General features: G+C 52.8%; 5 protein-coding genes across 5 annotated transcripts; 4 read left to right on the top strand and 1 right to left on the bottom strand.

Moving 5' to 3' along the window:
• The first annotated feature begins 108 nt into the window (after positions 1 to 108).
• Positions 109 to 1,891, top strand: QC761_105390 (uncharacterized protein). Its single transcript, XM_062873792.1, has 2 exons — positions 109 to 692; positions 751 to 1,891. Exons 1-2 carry the CDS (start codon positions 663 to 665, stop codon positions 1,678 to 1,680), a joined length of 960 nt encoding a protein of 319 aa, XP_062736865.1. The 5' UTR covers positions 109 to 662; the 3' UTR covers positions 1,681 to 1,891.
• A 2,146-nt stretch (positions 1,892 to 4,037) lies between these two features.
• QC761_105380 (uncharacterized protein) lies at positions 4,038 to 5,303 on the top strand (the record flags this gene model as incomplete). The annotated part of the gene is made up of 1 exon (XM_062873791.1): positions 4,038 to 5,303. One exon carries the CDS (start codon positions 4,038 to 4,040, stop codon positions 5,301 to 5,303), a length of 1,266 nt encoding a protein of 421 aa, XP_062736864.1.
• A 3,640-nt stretch (positions 5,304 to 8,943) lies between these two features.
• On the top strand, positions 8,944 to 10,843 carry QC761_105370 (uncharacterized protein; the record flags this gene model as incomplete). Its single annotated transcript, XM_062873790.1, has 3 exons — positions 8,944 to 10,260; positions 10,334 to 10,476; positions 10,543 to 10,843. Exons 1-3 carry the CDS (start codon positions 9,832 to 9,834, stop codon positions 10,841 to 10,843), a joined length of 873 nt encoding a protein of 290 aa, XP_062736863.1. The 5' UTR covers positions 8,944 to 9,831.
• Positions 10,844 to 12,806: 1,963 nt separating this feature from the next.
• QC761_105360 (uncharacterized protein) lies at positions 12,807 to 16,009 on the top strand (the record flags this gene model as incomplete). Its single annotated transcript, XM_062873789.1, has 2 exons — positions 12,807 to 14,904; positions 14,969 to 16,009. The coding sequence occupies 2 exons, from the start codon at positions 12,807 to 12,809 to the stop codon at positions 15,673 to 15,675; spliced, it is 2,805 nt and encodes a 934-aa protein (XP_062736862.1). The 3' UTR covers positions 15,676 to 16,009.
• On the bottom strand, positions 15,773 to 18,185 carry QC761_105340 (uncharacterized protein). Its single transcript, XM_062873788.1, has 2 exons — positions 17,173 to 18,185; positions 15,773 to 17,119 (listed from the first exon to the last, which is right to left on the bottom strand). Exons 1-2 carry the CDS (start codon positions 18,101 to 18,103, stop codon positions 16,107 to 16,109), a joined length of 1,944 nt encoding a protein of 647 aa, XP_062736861.1. The 5' UTR covers positions 18,104 to 18,185; the 3' UTR covers positions 15,773 to 16,106.
• Positions 18,186 to 18,449: the final 264 nt, after the last annotated feature.

Genomic DNA, 18,449 nt, shown 5'->3' with positions numbered 1-18,449 from the left:
CCATGGTCGTCGGCGCCATCCGTGATGATGCGGTAAACCCTAACCCCCACCTTGGCAGGGTTGAGGTCTTGGCCCTTCCATGTGGCTCCCTCCTCGGCATCTATTCGCGCATCTCACTGCTCCAATTTCCAGTTCTTTGCATGAGATGTTGGCGGGAACGAATAAAAATGCTCCGATATCTGTCGTGTCACAGTGGATGAGCGTCAGTCGGTGGAAGGGCGCCTTGGGCTCAGTTCACCCCACTAATTGGCCGCTCCAAGCATCTACGCAAACAAAAGATCAGGCCATGATCCCTCCCAACAACACTCCATGCAATCCACTCTTTCATTCCTCAGCTCACTGCAGGGACCAAGCTGTCGGAACCCAATATTGCCGTTTAGCTTATAAGCCTCCTGAAACCTCTTGACAGCTTTTGGAGCATCATCAACATCCTCTATATCATCGACAGGCCTCAGAATCAACCCTCATCACTGTCCAGGACGGAAGCATCAAGTCTTGGCATTTGCCAACCACAACCACAACCCCTCTTTCGCTTCCAACGTTCCCCACGAGTGACGACCCGATCTGCTCCAACACTCTTCTCTTCACACACACACACACAACACATTCAGCAACAGCAGTTACTAGACAGCACGTGGCACGCCACCTACACAACCGCCAAAATGCCTGCCTCCAGTGCAGCCAACGTTAGAGTCCGTCTCCTTATCTCTGCTCATATCAAGGCCTTTTCAGAACTGACCAAGAGAACAGTCCATCAAGATCGTGATTGTCGGTGCCGGCTCCGTCGGTGTTACTACCGCCTATGCCCTCCTCCTATCAGGGCTCGCAGCCGAGATCGTTCTCATCGACATCGACAAGAACCGCGCCCTGGGTGAGGCCATTGACATGAGCCACGCCGCCCACTATGCCCAGGCCCGCGTTCGTGTAGGTGACTCTTACGACGACTGCGCGGGAGCCACAGCCGTCATCGTCACAGCCGGCGTCAATCAAAAGCCAGGTCAGACCAGAATGGACCTTGTCAAGACCAACTACGGGTTGTTCAAGTCCATCATCCCCCAGATCGCCGCCGCCGCGCCAGATACGATTCTCATCATTGCGACCAACCCCGTTGATGTCCTCACACATGCCGCTCTCAAGTTGTCTGGTTTCCCGGTGGAGAGGGTGATTGGCTCCGGGACAGCCATGGACACGACCAGATTCAGACACGAGCTGGGCAAGCAGTTTGGCGTTAACCCGCGAAACGTGCACGCGGTGATTATTGGCGAGCATGGTGACAGTCAGCTGCCGGTTTGGTCCCTTGCTTCGATTGCGGGCATGAGGTTGAGGGACTATGCGGCGCAAAAGGGGATTCCGTACGACCAGGAGGTCATGGACGGTTGCTCCCAGAGGACGAAGGACGCGGCGTACGAGATTATCCAGCGCAAGGGCAAGACCAACTATGGTGTTGCTTCGGTGCTGGTCAGCATCTTGGAGCCGATCATCACTGATGGCGATGCCTTGGTGACGGTTTCGAGGGTGGGGACGTATGCTGGGGTGGATGATGTTGCGTTGAGCATGCCTTGCAAGCTGAACAGGGCGGGTGCTCACCAGGATGTGCCGCTGTTGCTGGATGAGAAGGAGAAGGAGCTGTTGAAGCAGTCGGCGGAGAGTATCAAGGAGGTGTTGAGGGCTTGCGAGTAAGGGGGTCATTTTTCCATCATGTTTTGTGTACGTTTAGCAGGCGGGTTTGGGTTGGGTTAGAGTTATTGGCAAGTGGGATCTGGTTCATTGGGCGTGGGAATGCCATCATGCCTTGATTTCATCAAATGAGAATAGATTTCAAACCTGTGTTCCGTGATTTGTTTGCCATTGACAGATTGTCTTGTTTGCTGATAGGATTTGCAGCTCTTGAGTACCTCTGCTCTGGATAGCCGTAACCATTGATTGTACCATGATAATGATCGACAGGCAAGAGATAAGGGATGGCCACGTTTCCAACTTCAAGAAGAAACAGTTGAGAACCTGCCATCCGATCTGATGACTCGGATGCATATCTGCATGGCAGGTTGATCAAAGGGCGGAAGGTACATTACTTAGAAGCCACCAGGTCACCTCTTTCAATTGCCGATCAAGACACGATGTCACACAAATTCTTCAGTTTAATAGATCCCCCATGACTCAATTCTCGCTCCACTAAGGGTGATACTACCTATGTTCTGTTCTGCAGATCAAGATTCAAGCGGTGGTGGTGCCTGCATGCAGGTCGGAACCAGGCAGGCTCCGGCCACTAGGCACCAGTCCGATCTGCCAGTGCTTGTCCGGGTCCGAGGGGAACATACGGAAGCAGGTTGCGTGTTCTTCAGCTGGCCATTGAAGAAATGATTTTCTTGTGACGTGTCTGAAAAATGAGGCCCGATATGGTTGAAGCCTCAGGTTGTTCTTTGTTGTTTGCATCACTTTTCAGACAGGGTGCAACCTGTTGAAGGAGGCTTTGGTGCAGTGACAATGCTTTGTGAGTTGTGAGAGGGTGGGTGAGTGAAGAGATTGATGCAGCAATCGGATGCCCACCCGGCAGGATTGATTGGGTCTCACTCATTTCCGGTGAAGCTCTCATGAGGCTTTTCATGACAGCTGTGGTTTTGGTGAATGAGTGCAAGGTTTCAACAACGCAAAAGCACCTACACAAGAAAAATATTATCATCACATGAAAGACTAACTTTGCGGCAGGTCTAAAACATAATGAGAATAGAAACTTCATTGTTGCACCCTCATTTTGTTACGCGCCGTCTGGAACAATTTCCCTTCCACTGGGTCCGCGTTGGTCTCAGCTCGCGCTTAGACAGTCCCCTGTCATTCAAAGAGCCGCATCTCATTCATCATCCCAATGAAGCCATCACCCCTCGCCAGTTTCTTGATGTGGACATGAAACTTACCGTTGGCTCTTTTGAAGGACCCTTGCGCTTGTCTGGAGTAGTGTGGTTTAGTCGCCCTCGTAGTACAGCCCTATGGGAAAAGCATCGTCCCCGTCAATGACCCCACAGAACAAAAGCGCGCGCCTCAATGCGGCTCTGCGCCAGGAAGTGGGATACGGAGTAGCTCCATGTCCCGTCATTGTGGCAGTGTTTATTTTGGGGGACAACAAGAAACTCTTTGTTGATATCGGCTCCAATCTCTCGGTACTGCAGGGTTTCACTTGTCCTCAGGCATCAATACCCAATGGAATCTTGACATGTCCATCGTGCAAATGCACTCAGAGGCTGAGCAAGTGGGGAAAACGCGGGGGGGGTGAACCTGAGGACAGCACCGTTGTGTAGCCATAGCCGCCTGGCGGCCTCGGATAAGCGGCCGTTGGCCGGCTGGCAGATAAGTCCTGAATCCCTAGGGGGATAGTGGATTTCACCTCGAGTTCTGCCTCGTGACACTGGGGAGTTCTGATTTGACGATGGTTGCCTGCGGAAAGCGCCGCTACCCCTCTTTTTCCTTATGACCTGCAGCGCGAGGATTTGGATGCCTCCACCTCTCACCCCCCTCGTTCCGCCGGCTGAGCCATCATGGCGAGCTCCTGTTCTCCGCAATTGTGCATGCCGGGTCTCTCATCGGAGTGGTGGCTGTCGTGGCTGCATGATACATGCTTCCCAACATGACGTCCTCAGACGGCATTGTAACACCGTCCTCCCCCCTTGTCTTCTTTTTTGCCTCCAGGCAGACGATTCCCTCAACATTATCCATCCAGAATGGTCTTGGTATATAGGGCCTTCGGGTCCCCGCAGGTGTGGAATTATTGTCATGAGCTTGTCACATTGTCACTCTGTGTTTCTTTGTTCAGCTTTGTGTTGGCCGTATCATTGGCACGGCGGTCACTGACCAACAACACATACTTACATACTTACATACATACACACACATACCAGCGGCCATATAATCCCCTGACGACCTCTCCCAACATTGAACCTCTGTTCCTCGTCACCTTCCACTTGAGCTTCCAAAGTTTCTGAGAAACACTCCAACTGTCTACGTTCTATCCATCTACAACCAGTTCATAAAGATCATCAACCACAATGCCACACAACACGAGGTACCCCTCGCCGTCGTCGGCCTCGACAGGACGCTCACACCACAGCTCCTCTTCCACCTCATACCACTACAGCCCAGTCCAACAAACCGTCACCATCAACCGCCCAGACGTCCCCGACTTCCGCTTCTGCATGGAGCTCGGCCTCGTCCTCCGAAGCCGCACCCTCGACCACAAAGAGTCGGCCGGTCTCGAGAAAGAGCTCAGCCGGACCCTCACCAAGCAAAACATCCCCAACTCGGTCATCACCTCCCCATTAAAACAAACATCATCATCATCATCCTACGCCGTCCAGGTGTTGGACAGCCCCTCCTCCCGCGAATGGACCATCACCACCGAAGCCAGCATCCCCGACCACGCCAAAGACCACCGCTTCGGCATCAAGCTTGTGTCTCCCTTCATGAGGTTCACAGCGACCAAGCACGAGTCTTGGCTCAAAAAGATTTACACCCTCTTTCATGTCCTCGAGGCGAACTTTGAAGTCACGAGCTCCCACCAGTGCTTCACGCACATCCACATCGTCCCTGAGCGAGGGTACTGGACGTACAGGCAGCTGGAGTGCCTGGCCAAGTCTGCCCTCTATTTCGAATCCTGCCTTGACGAGCTTGTCCCGCCTTATCGGAGGAGGTCTGTCTGGGCCAAGAGCAATAGGTACAACGCCTATTTCGGCTCGGCAAAGAGCATGAGGCAGTGCTTTGACAAGTTCGACAAGGGGGGCAAGCTGGATATCAACGGGCTGGCTATGAGGATGAACTGGTGCTCTGCCAATTCTGCTACGGGGTTGTCGCTTTCGGAGGATGGGCAGGATTTCATGACGGATACGTACCGGTGGTCGTTCAAGGGGCTTGTTGCGCAGGGGGGGGACGGGTGCGGAACTGTGGCTTTTAAGCAGCCGCCGGGCAGCACGAGCGCGGAGGATGCGGTTGGGTGGGTGATGCTTGTGGGGTGTTTTGCGAGGTTGGCGTGCGTGCTTGGGGAGACCATCAGGCCGGAGGATAAGCCGTTGATCAAGAGCTTGGGGGAGTGGTTGGTTTACGAGGCTAGCTGGTGCCAGCTGCCGAGGGTGAAGATCTTGAAGGATTTGCTGAGACAGGCTATGCCTGAGATGAGGGAAGTAGCCGGGGGAAGTAAGGGGAAGGGGAAGGATGTGGAAGCTATTACTTTTGATGAGGATTCGAGGTTGAGGGCGAAGCAAGGGGAGAGGGAGTTGGTGGGGGAGAAATACTTGAGGATGTTGAAGCATATTCACTGATCCTCTTGATTTTCTTTTCTTCCACAGTTTTCATTGTTTTCTCGCGGTTCTTTTTCTTTTTTTGGGGGGGGGTTGGGGCGGGGGGGTAAGGGGTTGGATTACAATATGCATAGCGTTTGGCAAGGCACTGGATAGAGGAAAATGGGCACAAAATTGGCTACTCCTGGAAAACTGGATATCAGCCTGGGATCTGGAGGGCTAAGGAAAGGCGTTACTGAGCACTAGGGGCAACAGCTTGATACCGTGGGACACAATTGAACTTTTTGGACAATTTTACCTAACATGACCTGAATGAACTGATCGCAGTGGTGACCATAAAGTGGTGCTCGCTAACCACCACGCTCGGTGTGACCTCCCATGATCGATTTTCCAACTCCTCACCTCCGACACCGGAGACATACCACTTCGGTGTGTGTGTGTGTGTGTGTGTGTGTGTGTATGTGTGCTTGTGGAACAAAAGAAAATGCGTCATTGGGTGGGCAGTGAAAAATACACGTGATTGTCAGGGTACCACACATTGCGCAGTTCCAGGTACACCTTTGGGTACAATGAGATAACCTGACAATTCTCCTTGATCATGACCTTGATTACCTTACCACTACTTCTACTCCAACGAAGCCACACAAACACCTACTTGCCACCGGTGTTTTGAATCTGTGCAGTAGAACGTTCAACGCATCGGTAACGTGAGACAGATGCTAATATCGCAAGAGATGTCAACCAGACAGGCAAATAGTCCATTTTACATCGGTGATGAAAGCCTGAGGACTGGAGTATGAGGCTGACTTTGCAGGCTTTGTGTACGACGAACAGGAGTTGGTCCGTTGATCTATCTGCCTTTAGAAAAATTCGGAACAATCGGCTGCGCCGTAGGTGTGATCATGCATCTCTACCTTACCTATTCTCAGCTGCCCGCACCGCTCAAATGTGCAAAAAACAGGATGTAGTATTATTGTTGCACTTGACGGTCCCGAACTCCGACTTATATTGGCCTTGTGTCATGGTGATGTGTGGTGTTGTCCCGATGTTCTCTGCCTTATGCAGTGGAATGATCAAATCAATGACGGGCTTTTCCGCGACACAAACATCAAGATGGAAATCTGCTTCTGGCACTTTTCAGGGCTGTCTTTGTACTCTCATGACATAGCGAGCGCATGTAGACGGGTATGTACGGAGCCGAAATGGCCTGGCTTGGGTCTTGTCTCTGATTTTCAGGCTTGTTTTGGGATTTCTTTGCTTGTTTCACAGATGATTTTGAGTGGCAGAGATTTGCTGCAGGCCGGCTTGGTCTGCGTCCCTCAGGAAAACTGGCGTGGTGAGGCTGTCGATGCTTATGCGATGTGCATGTTGATCTGGTCCATCTTTGACAACTGTTCAAGCATATTCGAGAGCGGGAAAGCCGGTTGGGCTGTTGAAAGTGCTGTTTGATGTAATGTAGGTAGCTGAGTGAATGAGGCGCGATGAAAATGCCGATCTTTCATTGTCAGACCCGATACCCGATCCGACCTTGGGAGATTGACGAGGCTTCATGATGCAAAAGTGCAGAAATATTTGGTGTAACTTGTGGAAGGGGCTAGAAGGTTAGCTGAGCCGGCTGAGTTCGGTTATTTCAATGATGACGGTGATGGTGATGTGATGATCTGGATGAAGCCACGGCTGCGCAGTTGCGTGGGCAATGATCAAGTGTGTGCTCTGTCGGCCGACCGGTGGGCAGACAACTGGGCTGTTTAAGATGGCCGCGTGGAAGGTCTTACAAACACAAACACGAGGGAGCGTGGCGAATCTTTTGTACCTTTTTCGGCTCTCCGGCTGTGGACAGCTGGGCAGAGCTGTGGTGTGTGTGTGTGTGTGCCTGTCCAATCTTTGAGCAATAAGGTGAAGGTGAGTGGTGTACCCGTGTAACCATTTCGCTGAGGTGAGTGAGATGAGTGAGATGAGGATGCGAGGAAGAATAAAATTAATCAAATCACATGGAACCATCGTTGCAAAGATGCTCATTGAGTCAACTCCCAGCTCCATCATCCTCACCACTGAAGACTCTACGAAAGCAAGATAAACAGCGGGTCGGATGAGCTTCACTTGACCCTGGTATTATGCTCTCATGTGATAAATATGTTCTAACTCGTAATATCCTCAAGGGTGCTTATACGCTACTCATTAAGGACTTAAAGAATATATAAAACCCCATGAAAGTTGGCGTTTGGTCTCATGAATGTGAAATAGCTCTTCTCACTCAAAATCCGCACCAACACAAGGCGAGATCCAAACTTGTGTTTGGTTCAAAGAGACCGACTAGGTACCTAGGGAGATCAGCCGCAAAGAGAAAAAAAATAAGCAAACGCTCACTTGACAGCAAGATGAGGGATGATTCTTTACGTTATGATTCGAGGCGAGGAAAAGGAATGAATTTGCACCGAATGATGTACACAAGGGCAAATTAAAGGGTAAATTCGAATGAATCTCGTTATGGAATAATCTTTTTGACAGAATACGGTACACTTCACCTAGGAAATGTTGCTGAGAAATGAATCAAAGAAGTCGAAAGAAGTCGCTCCTTCACTGGACGGCTGTCTTCGGTACAAAACCAATCGGTTCCCACCAGCATCGTAAACAACCGATCGATCTCTGTTTGTGTTGGGCAGCGGAGTCCTTCCTAGGAGCCATCTAATTTCTGTCTCATTTGCTGAAGGGAAGGGGCAAAGGCGGGATGGCCCTCAACGCGAGGTTTCCAACCTTTGCTGCTCCGGTGCTCTTTCACTTAATAACCCGGCGACGGTTAACCTTGAACCCACTTACATCATGGAAAGGCCCACTCACTCATCGGATATCAAGCGAGCCGCAGCTATACTGCCACCTGAGGGAGGTGGGTGCTTGAGCTTAGGCTCACCAGGAGAACTTGCGTATGCAAGTCGCCGTGAAAGCCCGGGTCCATCCAATCGTGGTGATATGAAAATCTAGGAAATTCTCAACAAGCCAAGAGGACGTTGGCTGATAAGGTGACTGCAATGCATGTGCGATCCCATGGACCAGGGTCATGTGCGGAAAGCAGCTTCTTGGTTCCCCATCGACGGGATAACGGGATGCTGTGGACCAGATCCAAGACTAGAAGATGAGGGAATTTCCAGGCGGTGTCGATGAGACCCAGCTAGCTCTGACTTGTCATTGTGAAGATTGGCTCGGCTGTCTTTCAGAACGATCACAGGCATGACTTGACAACAACCTTATTATTTACTCATACAAGCTGTTGATAGCTGAATACCGTTACCATGTACATGTCATCAACATCCAGCAGCTAGCTGCCAATATCTCTACCAATAACCGAGGCAATATAGTGTCCCTCGGTGTGCACATCATCACCACCTGCATGAGAACCGATCGGAAGAGCCTCATTCATTTGGCCAACACGTGGCTGATATTATCACACCGTACACTCCATGATTCCAAGAAAAACCTTAGCAAAGTTCTGTCAGCACACAAAATTCCCCAAAGCGGCCTGACAGATGTCAAAAACCCTGGTTCTACCAAGCAAGCCACGATGAAGAGAGTTAGCTGGGCCGAGATTGGCACTACCGGTAAGGTCTAGGCTGGGTCTTGGTGCATGGCTGGTTGGGTCCGTGGTGTGCTGTAAAGGCCAGCTAGAAGCTATATCGACGGGCCGTTATAGAGTAGAGCAGAGCTTTTCAAGCACGGAACCGCAATGCAGGACGCCGAGAGCGTTCAGCGGGCCGCCCTGCCTGTAATTTACCAGCAGTTATTTTAAGATCGCACCCATGCTCGCCGACCACAAGCGACTCCGGCTCGGTTGACCCTCTGAAGGTGTGGCCGGTTAGGTGGTGTCGATGCTACGCTGGTGCGCTAGCCCCGCGAAAATCTTGGACTATTGAAGGGCGAATTCCAGGATTGTCGCAACGCACTGACGGGACGTCGCTGTCGCAGGAACTCGGAGCCCAATCGCTGGACACCGGCATGGACGATAGAACCATGGGTTGGGGTGGTGAAATTGGCAAAACCATCAGCTCACCGGAGGATGGGGGGGGTGGGTGGGCTTGTTGATGGATGGATTTGGAAGGCTTTAGGGAATACATGCCTTTTGAACCACCAACCATCCACCACCTCTTCATCCAGTCTGCACACACTTCCAAGTACGGCAGATCGTTTTTGTGTTGCGCGTCGTGATCCTGATCCCCTCTTCCTGTTCGCTCATTCCAGGACCGACCGGACCGTGACACCTTTCTTTTCTCGCCAGACAGACCCTGACTGCCGCTCATTTTGGGTTTGGTTGCCCACCCCCAACACACGCTCGCTAAACCGCCATCTCAAACTGAAGAGCCTTCAGCTCATCTCGATCCTTAGTTCCCCGGGAAATCTCGTCACCGTACAAAAGACAGCTTACCCCGGATCGCCCGCTCTCTTTTGACGGATTGCCCTGCTCAGGATCGACAGTAACCTCAACTTAAGACCAGTCATCAACCACCATCCCAGCCACAACCCCGTACCCTCCGGTAGTGTGAGCTGCTGTGCCATCAAGATGCGGCACTCGGTATTTTCTCTGCTCCTGGGAGCCATCTCCCTGATCACCACAACAGGCGTCACAGGACTTGAGTTCACCGTGTCACTAGAAGAGAACGGCAAAGCTGCTGATGCCTCCAAGCTTCAGTTCGTTAAGATTCCCCCGTTGAAGCACCGGAGACGTGGACACCGCAACGCAACCGTCGCCACAGGCCAGAATGTGACCGCCAAGAGAGGGAACAACGACATCAGTTATAGTGACAACTGGTGTGGTGCCTCCTCGCGATCAAACGATGCGGACCCCATCCGCAATGTGTTTGGGTATTTCACTGTCCCTGACTTGACGTTACGAGCTGGTATCCCTCCGCCTCAATATGCGGCGGCCTGGATCGGTATCGACGGAGCCAAGTGCAACCAGACCTTGTTGCAAGCTGGAGTCACTACCGTGGTAAGTTGTTGCATCGTTTCTTTGACATGAAGATAATCACTGGCTGACATACATTTGGTGGGTGGGGGGGAAGGTCAACTCCAACGGTGGACAGAGTGCATCAGCTTGGTGGGAGTGGTATCCAGGTGCTGCGTACACTATCGCCAACCTCCCAGTCAAGCCAGGGGACTGGATGTCCGTCAACATCACAGCCCACGATGCGACCAGCGGCAGGATGTAAGTTTAGCAGCAGCTCTTTCTCCGACAAAAAGCAAAGTGCTAACCAGGTTGTGGCTACCGAAGAATTGTAACAAACGCTCAGCGCGGCTACTCAATGACGCTCAATTTGACCAGCGGGCCCAAGCTGTGCCGGTGGGATGTTGAGTGGATTCTGGAGGACTTCTACGAGGCCGAAACGAACAAGCAGGTTCCCTTTGCCAGCTTCCAGGACCTGTGGTTTCTCGATACCGAGGCGACGACAGTGCGTGGGAAGAATGTTGGGATCGATGGAGCGGCCATGGTGCATCTGATGAACCCGCAAGGAAAGGTTCTCTGCCAGGCCGAAAAGTACGACAACGCTAATTTCGTCATTACTTCGCATTAATTCATGGTCGGGGAGCTCTGGGGGAAATAAAAAAATAAGCGGTGATTTCTTTTTCACTTCGTGCTGCCCAAGGGTTTAGCAAGCGGTCTTTGTTTTTTTCTGAATTTTACAGAGTGTCCATCAATGGATGAGAAGAATCGAGGTGCATTTTGTCTTCTTCCTCGTGTCGTGATCTGTCTGCAATGCAGCTGGCAAAGCCGTTGGGACCTTGGGGTCTCTTGGCGTGCTGCTTGCTCTAGTCAGAGATGGCTTTTGCTGAAACAGAGCATGGATTTCTGCCAGTTTGGCTTCTGACTCGGCACGGAAACCCTTCCCCAAGCCCGGGCCAATCGTTGCCAAGGCGGTGCCCAATCCAGGGATACTCCTGTACCTGACCTGGTGGCGCTGTTTCTGCAGGGACTAGATAGGCATCTCGAACCACGACGAAGTGGTTCACGGCAAAAGAGCCGCATGATGATTGTCTAGAATCTCGATTGGTGGGTTCTGGGCTGCCAGTGACAGCTTTTATTCCGCCCCAACTGTATCGCTTCTGGCTCGTCTCAATCACCTAGCTAACCTGGCACCTCATGCCACATTTTGCTGGTCCCGTCCACCAAAAGCCATGGCACCGGCGCCATGGAAGTTCGAGTCATGGAGCAAAAGCCATTGGGCAGCAAAAGCCAATTTCTTCTCATCACTGTCACAGCTTGTGCTGGTGGATCTCGATAAGATCGACGATATAAGCAAATTTCATCCTCAAACCCAGCTTTGTTGCTTCTGTCGGGCGGTGCGCATCATTTCAGTTTTATGTCCGCGTAGGGCTCTCCGTGGATTCCCGGAGGCGAATATCGGGGCGATTGTTCGGCTCCACGGCCAAGCAGCAGACACCGGCGGAAAGTAACCACCAACACGTCATCGGACCTTGGACTGTGAGTCGGTAGCATCGGCCCGGCCCACTGAAGTGGCGGGAGAAAAATGCACTGTTCGAGATACGAGCACCGGTGGTGTTAGCTGCATAAAGAGGAAACGCTTGCCTAACACTGTACATACCGCGGGCTCGCACAGAGCATCGCTGTTTGCGCTGAGAATCGCCCGCCCTCTTTATAGGGGACCCTGCTGTCCGAACCACACCGTCCCAACAAGCCCTTCTCAGGATCTGAAGATCCCAAGGTCCCAAGCACATCCAGACAGCGGCCCGGTGGAGCTACCAGGAGCTCTGGAAGAATGGATCAATCGCATCCATGGTAGCCAAGAAGCTTCGCAACGGTAACTCGGCTCCACATGTGTCTCCTGTCCTCTCAGACAGCTCCTCCCCTTCGGCCAAGTCGGCTTTCTTTGAGTTTGCAAGGTTTTCAATGTGTAATGTAATGTAAAGGACTGCAGCCACGGCCTCCACAGCATCAGCATGGTTTCTGGCAGGGGAGTGATGCAAATTTATTCGCCTGGAAGGTCCAAAGAGACAAGTCATCCCGTCCCCGTCTCTCGCCTCAGGTTTGTTTTGAAGATCATCTCAGAACTCTTGCCGGCTCTTTGTTTCGAGCTTTCGATAATCAGTTTGGGTCTTCCTTTCCAACCTCATCCTGGAGACTCTCTCACCACAAAGCTTCCGCGATCGACACTTCCAGGAAGCGAGGCGGATACCTGCCTACAGATCCCGCTTCCTTCCTTCGGAAGCTGTACCTGTGACCCCTGAAACGCAAACCGTCAAGCGCTCTCGACATTCGTCCTTGCCGCGATTGTTTCTATTACACACGTCATTCTGGCTAGAATCGGAACATAACAGCTCAACCTAGGTTGGGGCTTCTTCACTCGTTTTTCTCCCGCTGCCAATAACTCTGTCAACACTTCAACTCACCCCATCTTTGTTTGAGAGACTGTCGTTCTCTGATACAGTACCATCTCAGGCCCGAGACAGCCAGTTTCCATCTAACCGTCAACCACAAGACTTTGAAAGGCAAGTCTGAAAAGAAGCAATATAGTCACCATGTCGGCACCACGCCCACCCGAAGATCCCACAAAGCCGGGTGACGACAGCCAGGAGAATCCGCAGTCACCACCTCCTGAGCAACCCGCCAACAACACACAGTCATCATCCAACAAGGGAAAGGAGAAGAAGAAGGTGGGATTTACAAGCGAGATCACGGCTGGTCCATCTCACTCTGGGTACTATTACGGAACCCCTACCCCCACCGATCAAGAAACAGAGGCTCGGGATTACTTCTCCCTTTCACCCTCACCGAGTCCAAGCCCGACCGATGGCCACAATGCCAATCGAGACTCTGTTAACAGGGAGCAGCTCGCTGCCGCCCTGGCTGAGATCTTGAAGCCCGAGCACCTGAGTGGTCCAGTACCCCCGAGCAAGCCCCGCCCGGTCCTCCGGAAGTCGACCCCACTTCTGGCCGTTCCCGAATCACCCGCTACACAGCATCAGTCCGAGATCGAAGCCAAGAACCGGGCTGATCGGCTTGCTTATTCGGTGGGCACCGGTTCAGCCCCGCCGTCTGGAAGAAGCTCTGCTGAACTTACCGAGTTGGAAGAGGAGGCTTCTCGAGATCGTGAGGGCCTATTGGGGAGTTCGGACACTGCACAGACGCATGACTTCGCTTTGCCTGCCAATGACGACTCCCTCAGGTATCGAAGAAACGCCCATCAAGAGGCGGACAGGCTTATTCGCACCCACACCCGGCGCAAAAGCCCACTCATGCACTCATTCACTCCACGGTCAGGGACAGCAACCCCTGTTGATCACGATGTTGAGTACATCCCCCGCCCGGACAAGTACAAGGGTGGCATCTTGGGAACGCTTCTTAAGCTGTACGGCACAGATGAGAAAAATGGCTTGGCCTCGGCGTCGACGTCGACCGCCGACCTCCTAATCCCCAGCCTCCCCAGCACACCCAGTCGAACTCCAAACCGCACGCCTTCTAGCACTCCGCCTACGTCTCGGCCTACGACTCCCGATCCCGACAAGGGGCGCCGATCCAAGAAGAGACAGTCTACCAGCACTCTGGCTGGGCTGATGGAGTCCTCTTTCATGATTGCCGCCCCCGGAACCAACAAGGACATCCAAAATGCCGTCTCAGAGAAGATCAAGTTGGAGAAAGAACGGTACAAGAAGACGGCAAAGTCGAAGAAGAAGGTCGACGAATACAAGATCAAGATCCACATCGCCGAAATCATCAATCGACATCGCTACCTGATCAAGCTCTGCAACGCCTTGATGATCTATGGCGCGCCAACCCATCGTCTCGAGGCTTACATGGCCATGTCTGCTCGCGTTCTTGGCATTGAAGGCCAGTTTCTGTATCTGCCTGGCATCATGTTGATTTCTTTCGACGACAGTCAGACGCACACTACCGAGGTCAAGATCATCAAGGCTAGTCAGGGCTTGGACTTTGGTCGCCTGCGCGATGTCCACGAGATCTACAAGGAGGTTGTCCATGATCGAATCGGAGTCGATGAGGCTACTACCCGACTCGACGAGGTGAACAAGCGTAACGAGAAGTTCCCCATCTGGTTCCGGATCCTGCTCTCTGGGGTAGCGTCAGCAGCAGTGGCTCCTTTCGGTTTTGAGGGCCGGTACATCGACTTGCCCATCTGCTTCATCCTCGGCTGCGTGGTTGGTTTCCTCCAGCTCTACCTGGCGCCATCCAATGAGCTCTATGCCAATGTCTTCGAAATCACGGCAGCTATTCTGACTTCGTGCTTGGCTCGAGCCTTTGGTTCGATCAGAGGTGGAACGCTCTTCTGCTTCTCCTCCCTTGCCCAGGCCTCGATTGCTCTGATTCTCCCTGGTTACATGATCCTCTGCGCAAGTCTGGAGCTCCAAAACCACCAGATGATCTCGGGTTCTGTTCGAATGGTGTATGCACTCATCTACACGCTCTTCCTAGGCTACGGTATAACCATAGGGTCCGTTATCTATGGCTACATGGACGAGAATGCCTCGAGCGCCATTCATTGCTCAGTTGGCGAGGAGTGGTACCTCCAGCGACCGTCGCCCGATTATTACGTTTTGTTTGTCATTCCGTTCACGCTTTGCCTGTGTGCGATCAATCAAGCGAAGTGGAAGCAAACACCTGGTATGTTTTCCCCTGTTTTTTCTTCTGCAAAGTCCGCAATACTAATACCGATTGTTTTCAACAGTCCAAGTGATCATCTCGGTCGCCGGTTACCTCGTCAACAATTACTCTTCCCGCTTCTTCAAAGGCAATTCGGTTGTTTCCAGTTCGCTCGGTGCTCTGACCATTGGTGTCCTCGCCAACCTTTACTCTCGCCTTGGACGATACTTTGAGAACTACATGCTCGATGTCTGGGAGAGGACGATCCAACCACGCTGGAGCCGCTTTCGGAGACGTGTCAAGAGAGGACCTTATCCGTCCCCGTATTACCAGTCATCGACAGCTATGGATTCAGATGAGTCTGATCCCAAAGCCGCTGCAGAGCGAGAGAAGGAGCGAGACCTCGAAAACGGACCCCCGACTTTGTCCACCGAGGGCATCACAGCCGGTATTACCAAGCATGCTCGCAAAGTTGGGTACGGTCTTGCCGCGGCGGCCATGTTGCCTGCCATCTTTGTCCAAGTGCCCGGAGGCCTGGCCGTGAACGGGTCTTTGTTGAGCGGCGTTGCTAGCGCCAACCAGATTGTTCGTAATGAGACAATTTTGGCGAACGGGACTGTTGTCAACGGGACGTTTACGACAACGGAAGAGGTGGCGGATTTGAACAGCACTGCTTTCAACGTGCTATTCAGCGTTATTCAGGTTGCGATCAACATCTCTGTAGGGTTGAGTTTGAGTGCGTTGCTGGTTTATCCTTTCGGAAAGCGGAGAAGTGGATTGTTCAGTTTCTAAGGCGGTGTTGATAAGGGGAGGGGGGTGACATGCCTAGGTTTTGGGGGCAGGTCAAAAGCATTGTTTTTTCCTCTGGGACCATTTTGGGACTCGTATACGACATGAACAGGCGTTTGGAGCCTTTATCTTCGGTATCGTTTATTGAGAAGGGAAGACCAGGCAAAGGCGTTTTTTTGGGGGGCTTCTGAGCATTTACATTGGGAGGCATATGATATAAAGACAAACAACCTGACATTGACGAGCCGTCATGAGGGAGATAAGTAGATATAATAGTCGTAATGTGTGTGTTAGATGGGTGGGAGGAAGAAAAATACAAAAAAAAAAATCATCATTGTTATCATAACGCGGAATGAAACAAACAAGGGGGTATATGTGCGTGTGTGACTTCATCAAAAAGAGACCCCAGCCCAACGACATTCTCCTCTTTTCCTTCAGCCCCGGTAAAACGGCCTAATCCTGACCTTCTTTCTCAACCTCCTCACCGTCACACCTAGCTCATCCTCCTGGCCCATCATTTCCTCCTCCTCGTCGAAAAGCCTCCTATCACTCTTACACCCCTCCTTTCCGTCCGGCATCTCCCCCCGCTGAAAATACCTCCTCACCCACTCAGCAGTACACCTACTCCCCGCCGCAAGACTAGTATGCCCATACCCCTCCTCTTGAACCAGCACCCTCGACCCGGGGAAAGCCCGCGAGTTATTCCTCGCCGAGACCAAAGGCGTAACATTATCAGCATCGTTATTGACAAACAGTATCGGAAACGCCGTTTTGACACCCTGCGACCAGCTAAAGTCCGGGGAGAGCTCCCACTTTGGCCGGACCGTCCTCCCGATGCAGGAAAGCCGGAATTCAGACTGGACCGCGCCGGCGGAGTAGGAGATGTTTTGGAGGATGAGGGCGTACGCCGCGAATTCGGAAGGGGTTAGAGGGTGGTGGGAGGCGTCGGAGCACATTATTGCTGGGAAGGCGTCTGGTGTTCCTTCGCTTGGGGAGGGGAGCGGGGTGGATGGGGGGAGGGACTCGGAAAGGCATAACGGGGTGGAGGGGGAGGTGTTGTTGGCTGGGGAGGTGTAGGCGAGGTAGGGGAGGCCGTTGCGGGACTCGAGGGCGGAGAGGACGGGGGCGATGAGGGGGAAGCGGAGGTGGGGTTGGTAGAGGGCTGTGGAGAGGAGATGGAGGATTCTGGAGTAGGTTATTATCTCCGGGGGTTGTTGGGAAAAGCTGAGGTTGGAAGGCGGGGGGGTGACCAGGATGGGGGATTCGCGGAGGGAGGTGAGGAGGGAGAAGAGCCGGGATTTTGTTTGGGAGGGGGTGGGGGAGTAAAAGGGGCAGCGGAGGGGGCCGACGCGGTGGCAGTGGGTGAAGAAGGCTTCCATTACTGCGTCGGTGTCGTGGAGAAAGTTGATGTAGCCTCCTTGGTACCATTCGACGTAGTCGACGTTGCCTTGAACAAGGTCAGTATTGGGCTGGTGATAGGAGAGTGTGAGGGAGGCATACCGTCGTTGACCATTCTTTCTATTCTGTGAGGCCACAGGGCGGCAAAGGTACCGCCGAGAACGGTTCCGTAGCTAAACCCCCAGTACTTGAGCTTCTCCTCCCCCATCTGTTCCAGTATCTCGAGCATGTCCCGGGCATGATACACGGTGCTGCTGTGCCTGAGGATCCCATCCTCCCCTGCCAAGTCAGGATTGTTCTCACAAACTTGACTGAAAGCCTGCGCGCGAGCATACGCATCATACACCACCCCCGGATGAGCATCCACCGTCCCGAGCACACTGTTCTGCAGATTCCACACCCCTCTATCCTGCTGCTGACTCCAGCATTCGATCCTGGGGACAGAGTTCCCCACCCCTCTAGGATCGAACGAAACAAGATCGTACTGTTCCTTGCCCAGTATAGCTTGCAGCTCTCTGCCATGATCCAGCATTGACCAAATGCCCGATCCCCCCGGCCCCCCAGGGTTGAAGAACACCGGCCCTCGATAATCCGTCTTATTCTTTGACGCGGACGTTGCTACTGCGCGAAGTCTGATGATAGCAAGCACAACTCTGGCCGAGTCCGACGGAGACTGCCAGTCCATCGGCACATCCAGACGCGCACAGTCATGGTCGGGAGAGTAACACTGATGCCAAGTCAGAGTTGGACTTGGTGTGATATCAGCCCAGCGGAAAGCAGGCGGCGGTTCAGTAGGCTTTCCATCGCTGCCGTTGGTGTTGCTCTTCCAAAACGGCCACAAGAAATCAATAAACGAGCCATGTAGTTGTAGCAACACAACAAGCCCCAGTACCAAGCCCGCCATGCAGGCACCCGTCAGGAAGCCGCGCAGGTGTTGATGCCGTGGGAGTAGTGTTCGCGATACCGATAAGGCCCAGTGGGTGCTCCAAGGGTAGCCCCTGAAAGCCCCTGAAGCTTTAACGCCCATCGTCATCGTCGTGTAATAGCAGATCCTGATCGCTCCATTCCTTCTAGCGATTCAGAGATAGGAAAGATGGGAAATCAGAGGTGGGCAAGGCCCTCCTCATGCTCCCCCTCCTCTGCTGCATGCTGCAGGAATCCCCAGAGGGTCAGTCAGAACCCTGTGGGAGCAGCCTGCAGGGCTGCATGACGACCCGCAGATCGTGTTCCACAAGGAAGGAAGCTAGGGAGTTTGGGGAAATGCTTGGCAGCGGGATCTTTCTCCAAGGAACAAGACAAATTGACCTTATCTTGAGCAACGCATCACCCCGCTGACAACAACATGCGGTGAAGCTGAGACAGTGATGTGCAAAGGACCA

Source organism: Podospora bellae-mahoneyi (genome assembly GCF_035222275.1).
Source record: "Podospora bellae-mahoneyi strain CBS 112042 chromosome 1 map unlocalized CBS112042p_1, whole genome shotgun sequence".
Lineage (NCBI taxonomy): Eukaryota > Fungi > Ascomycota > Sordariomycetes > Sordariales > Podosporaceae > Podospora > Podospora bellae-mahoneyi.
The sequence above is the reverse complement of the archived record's forward strand: the minus strand, read 5'-3'. Positions and strand labels throughout refer to the sequence as shown.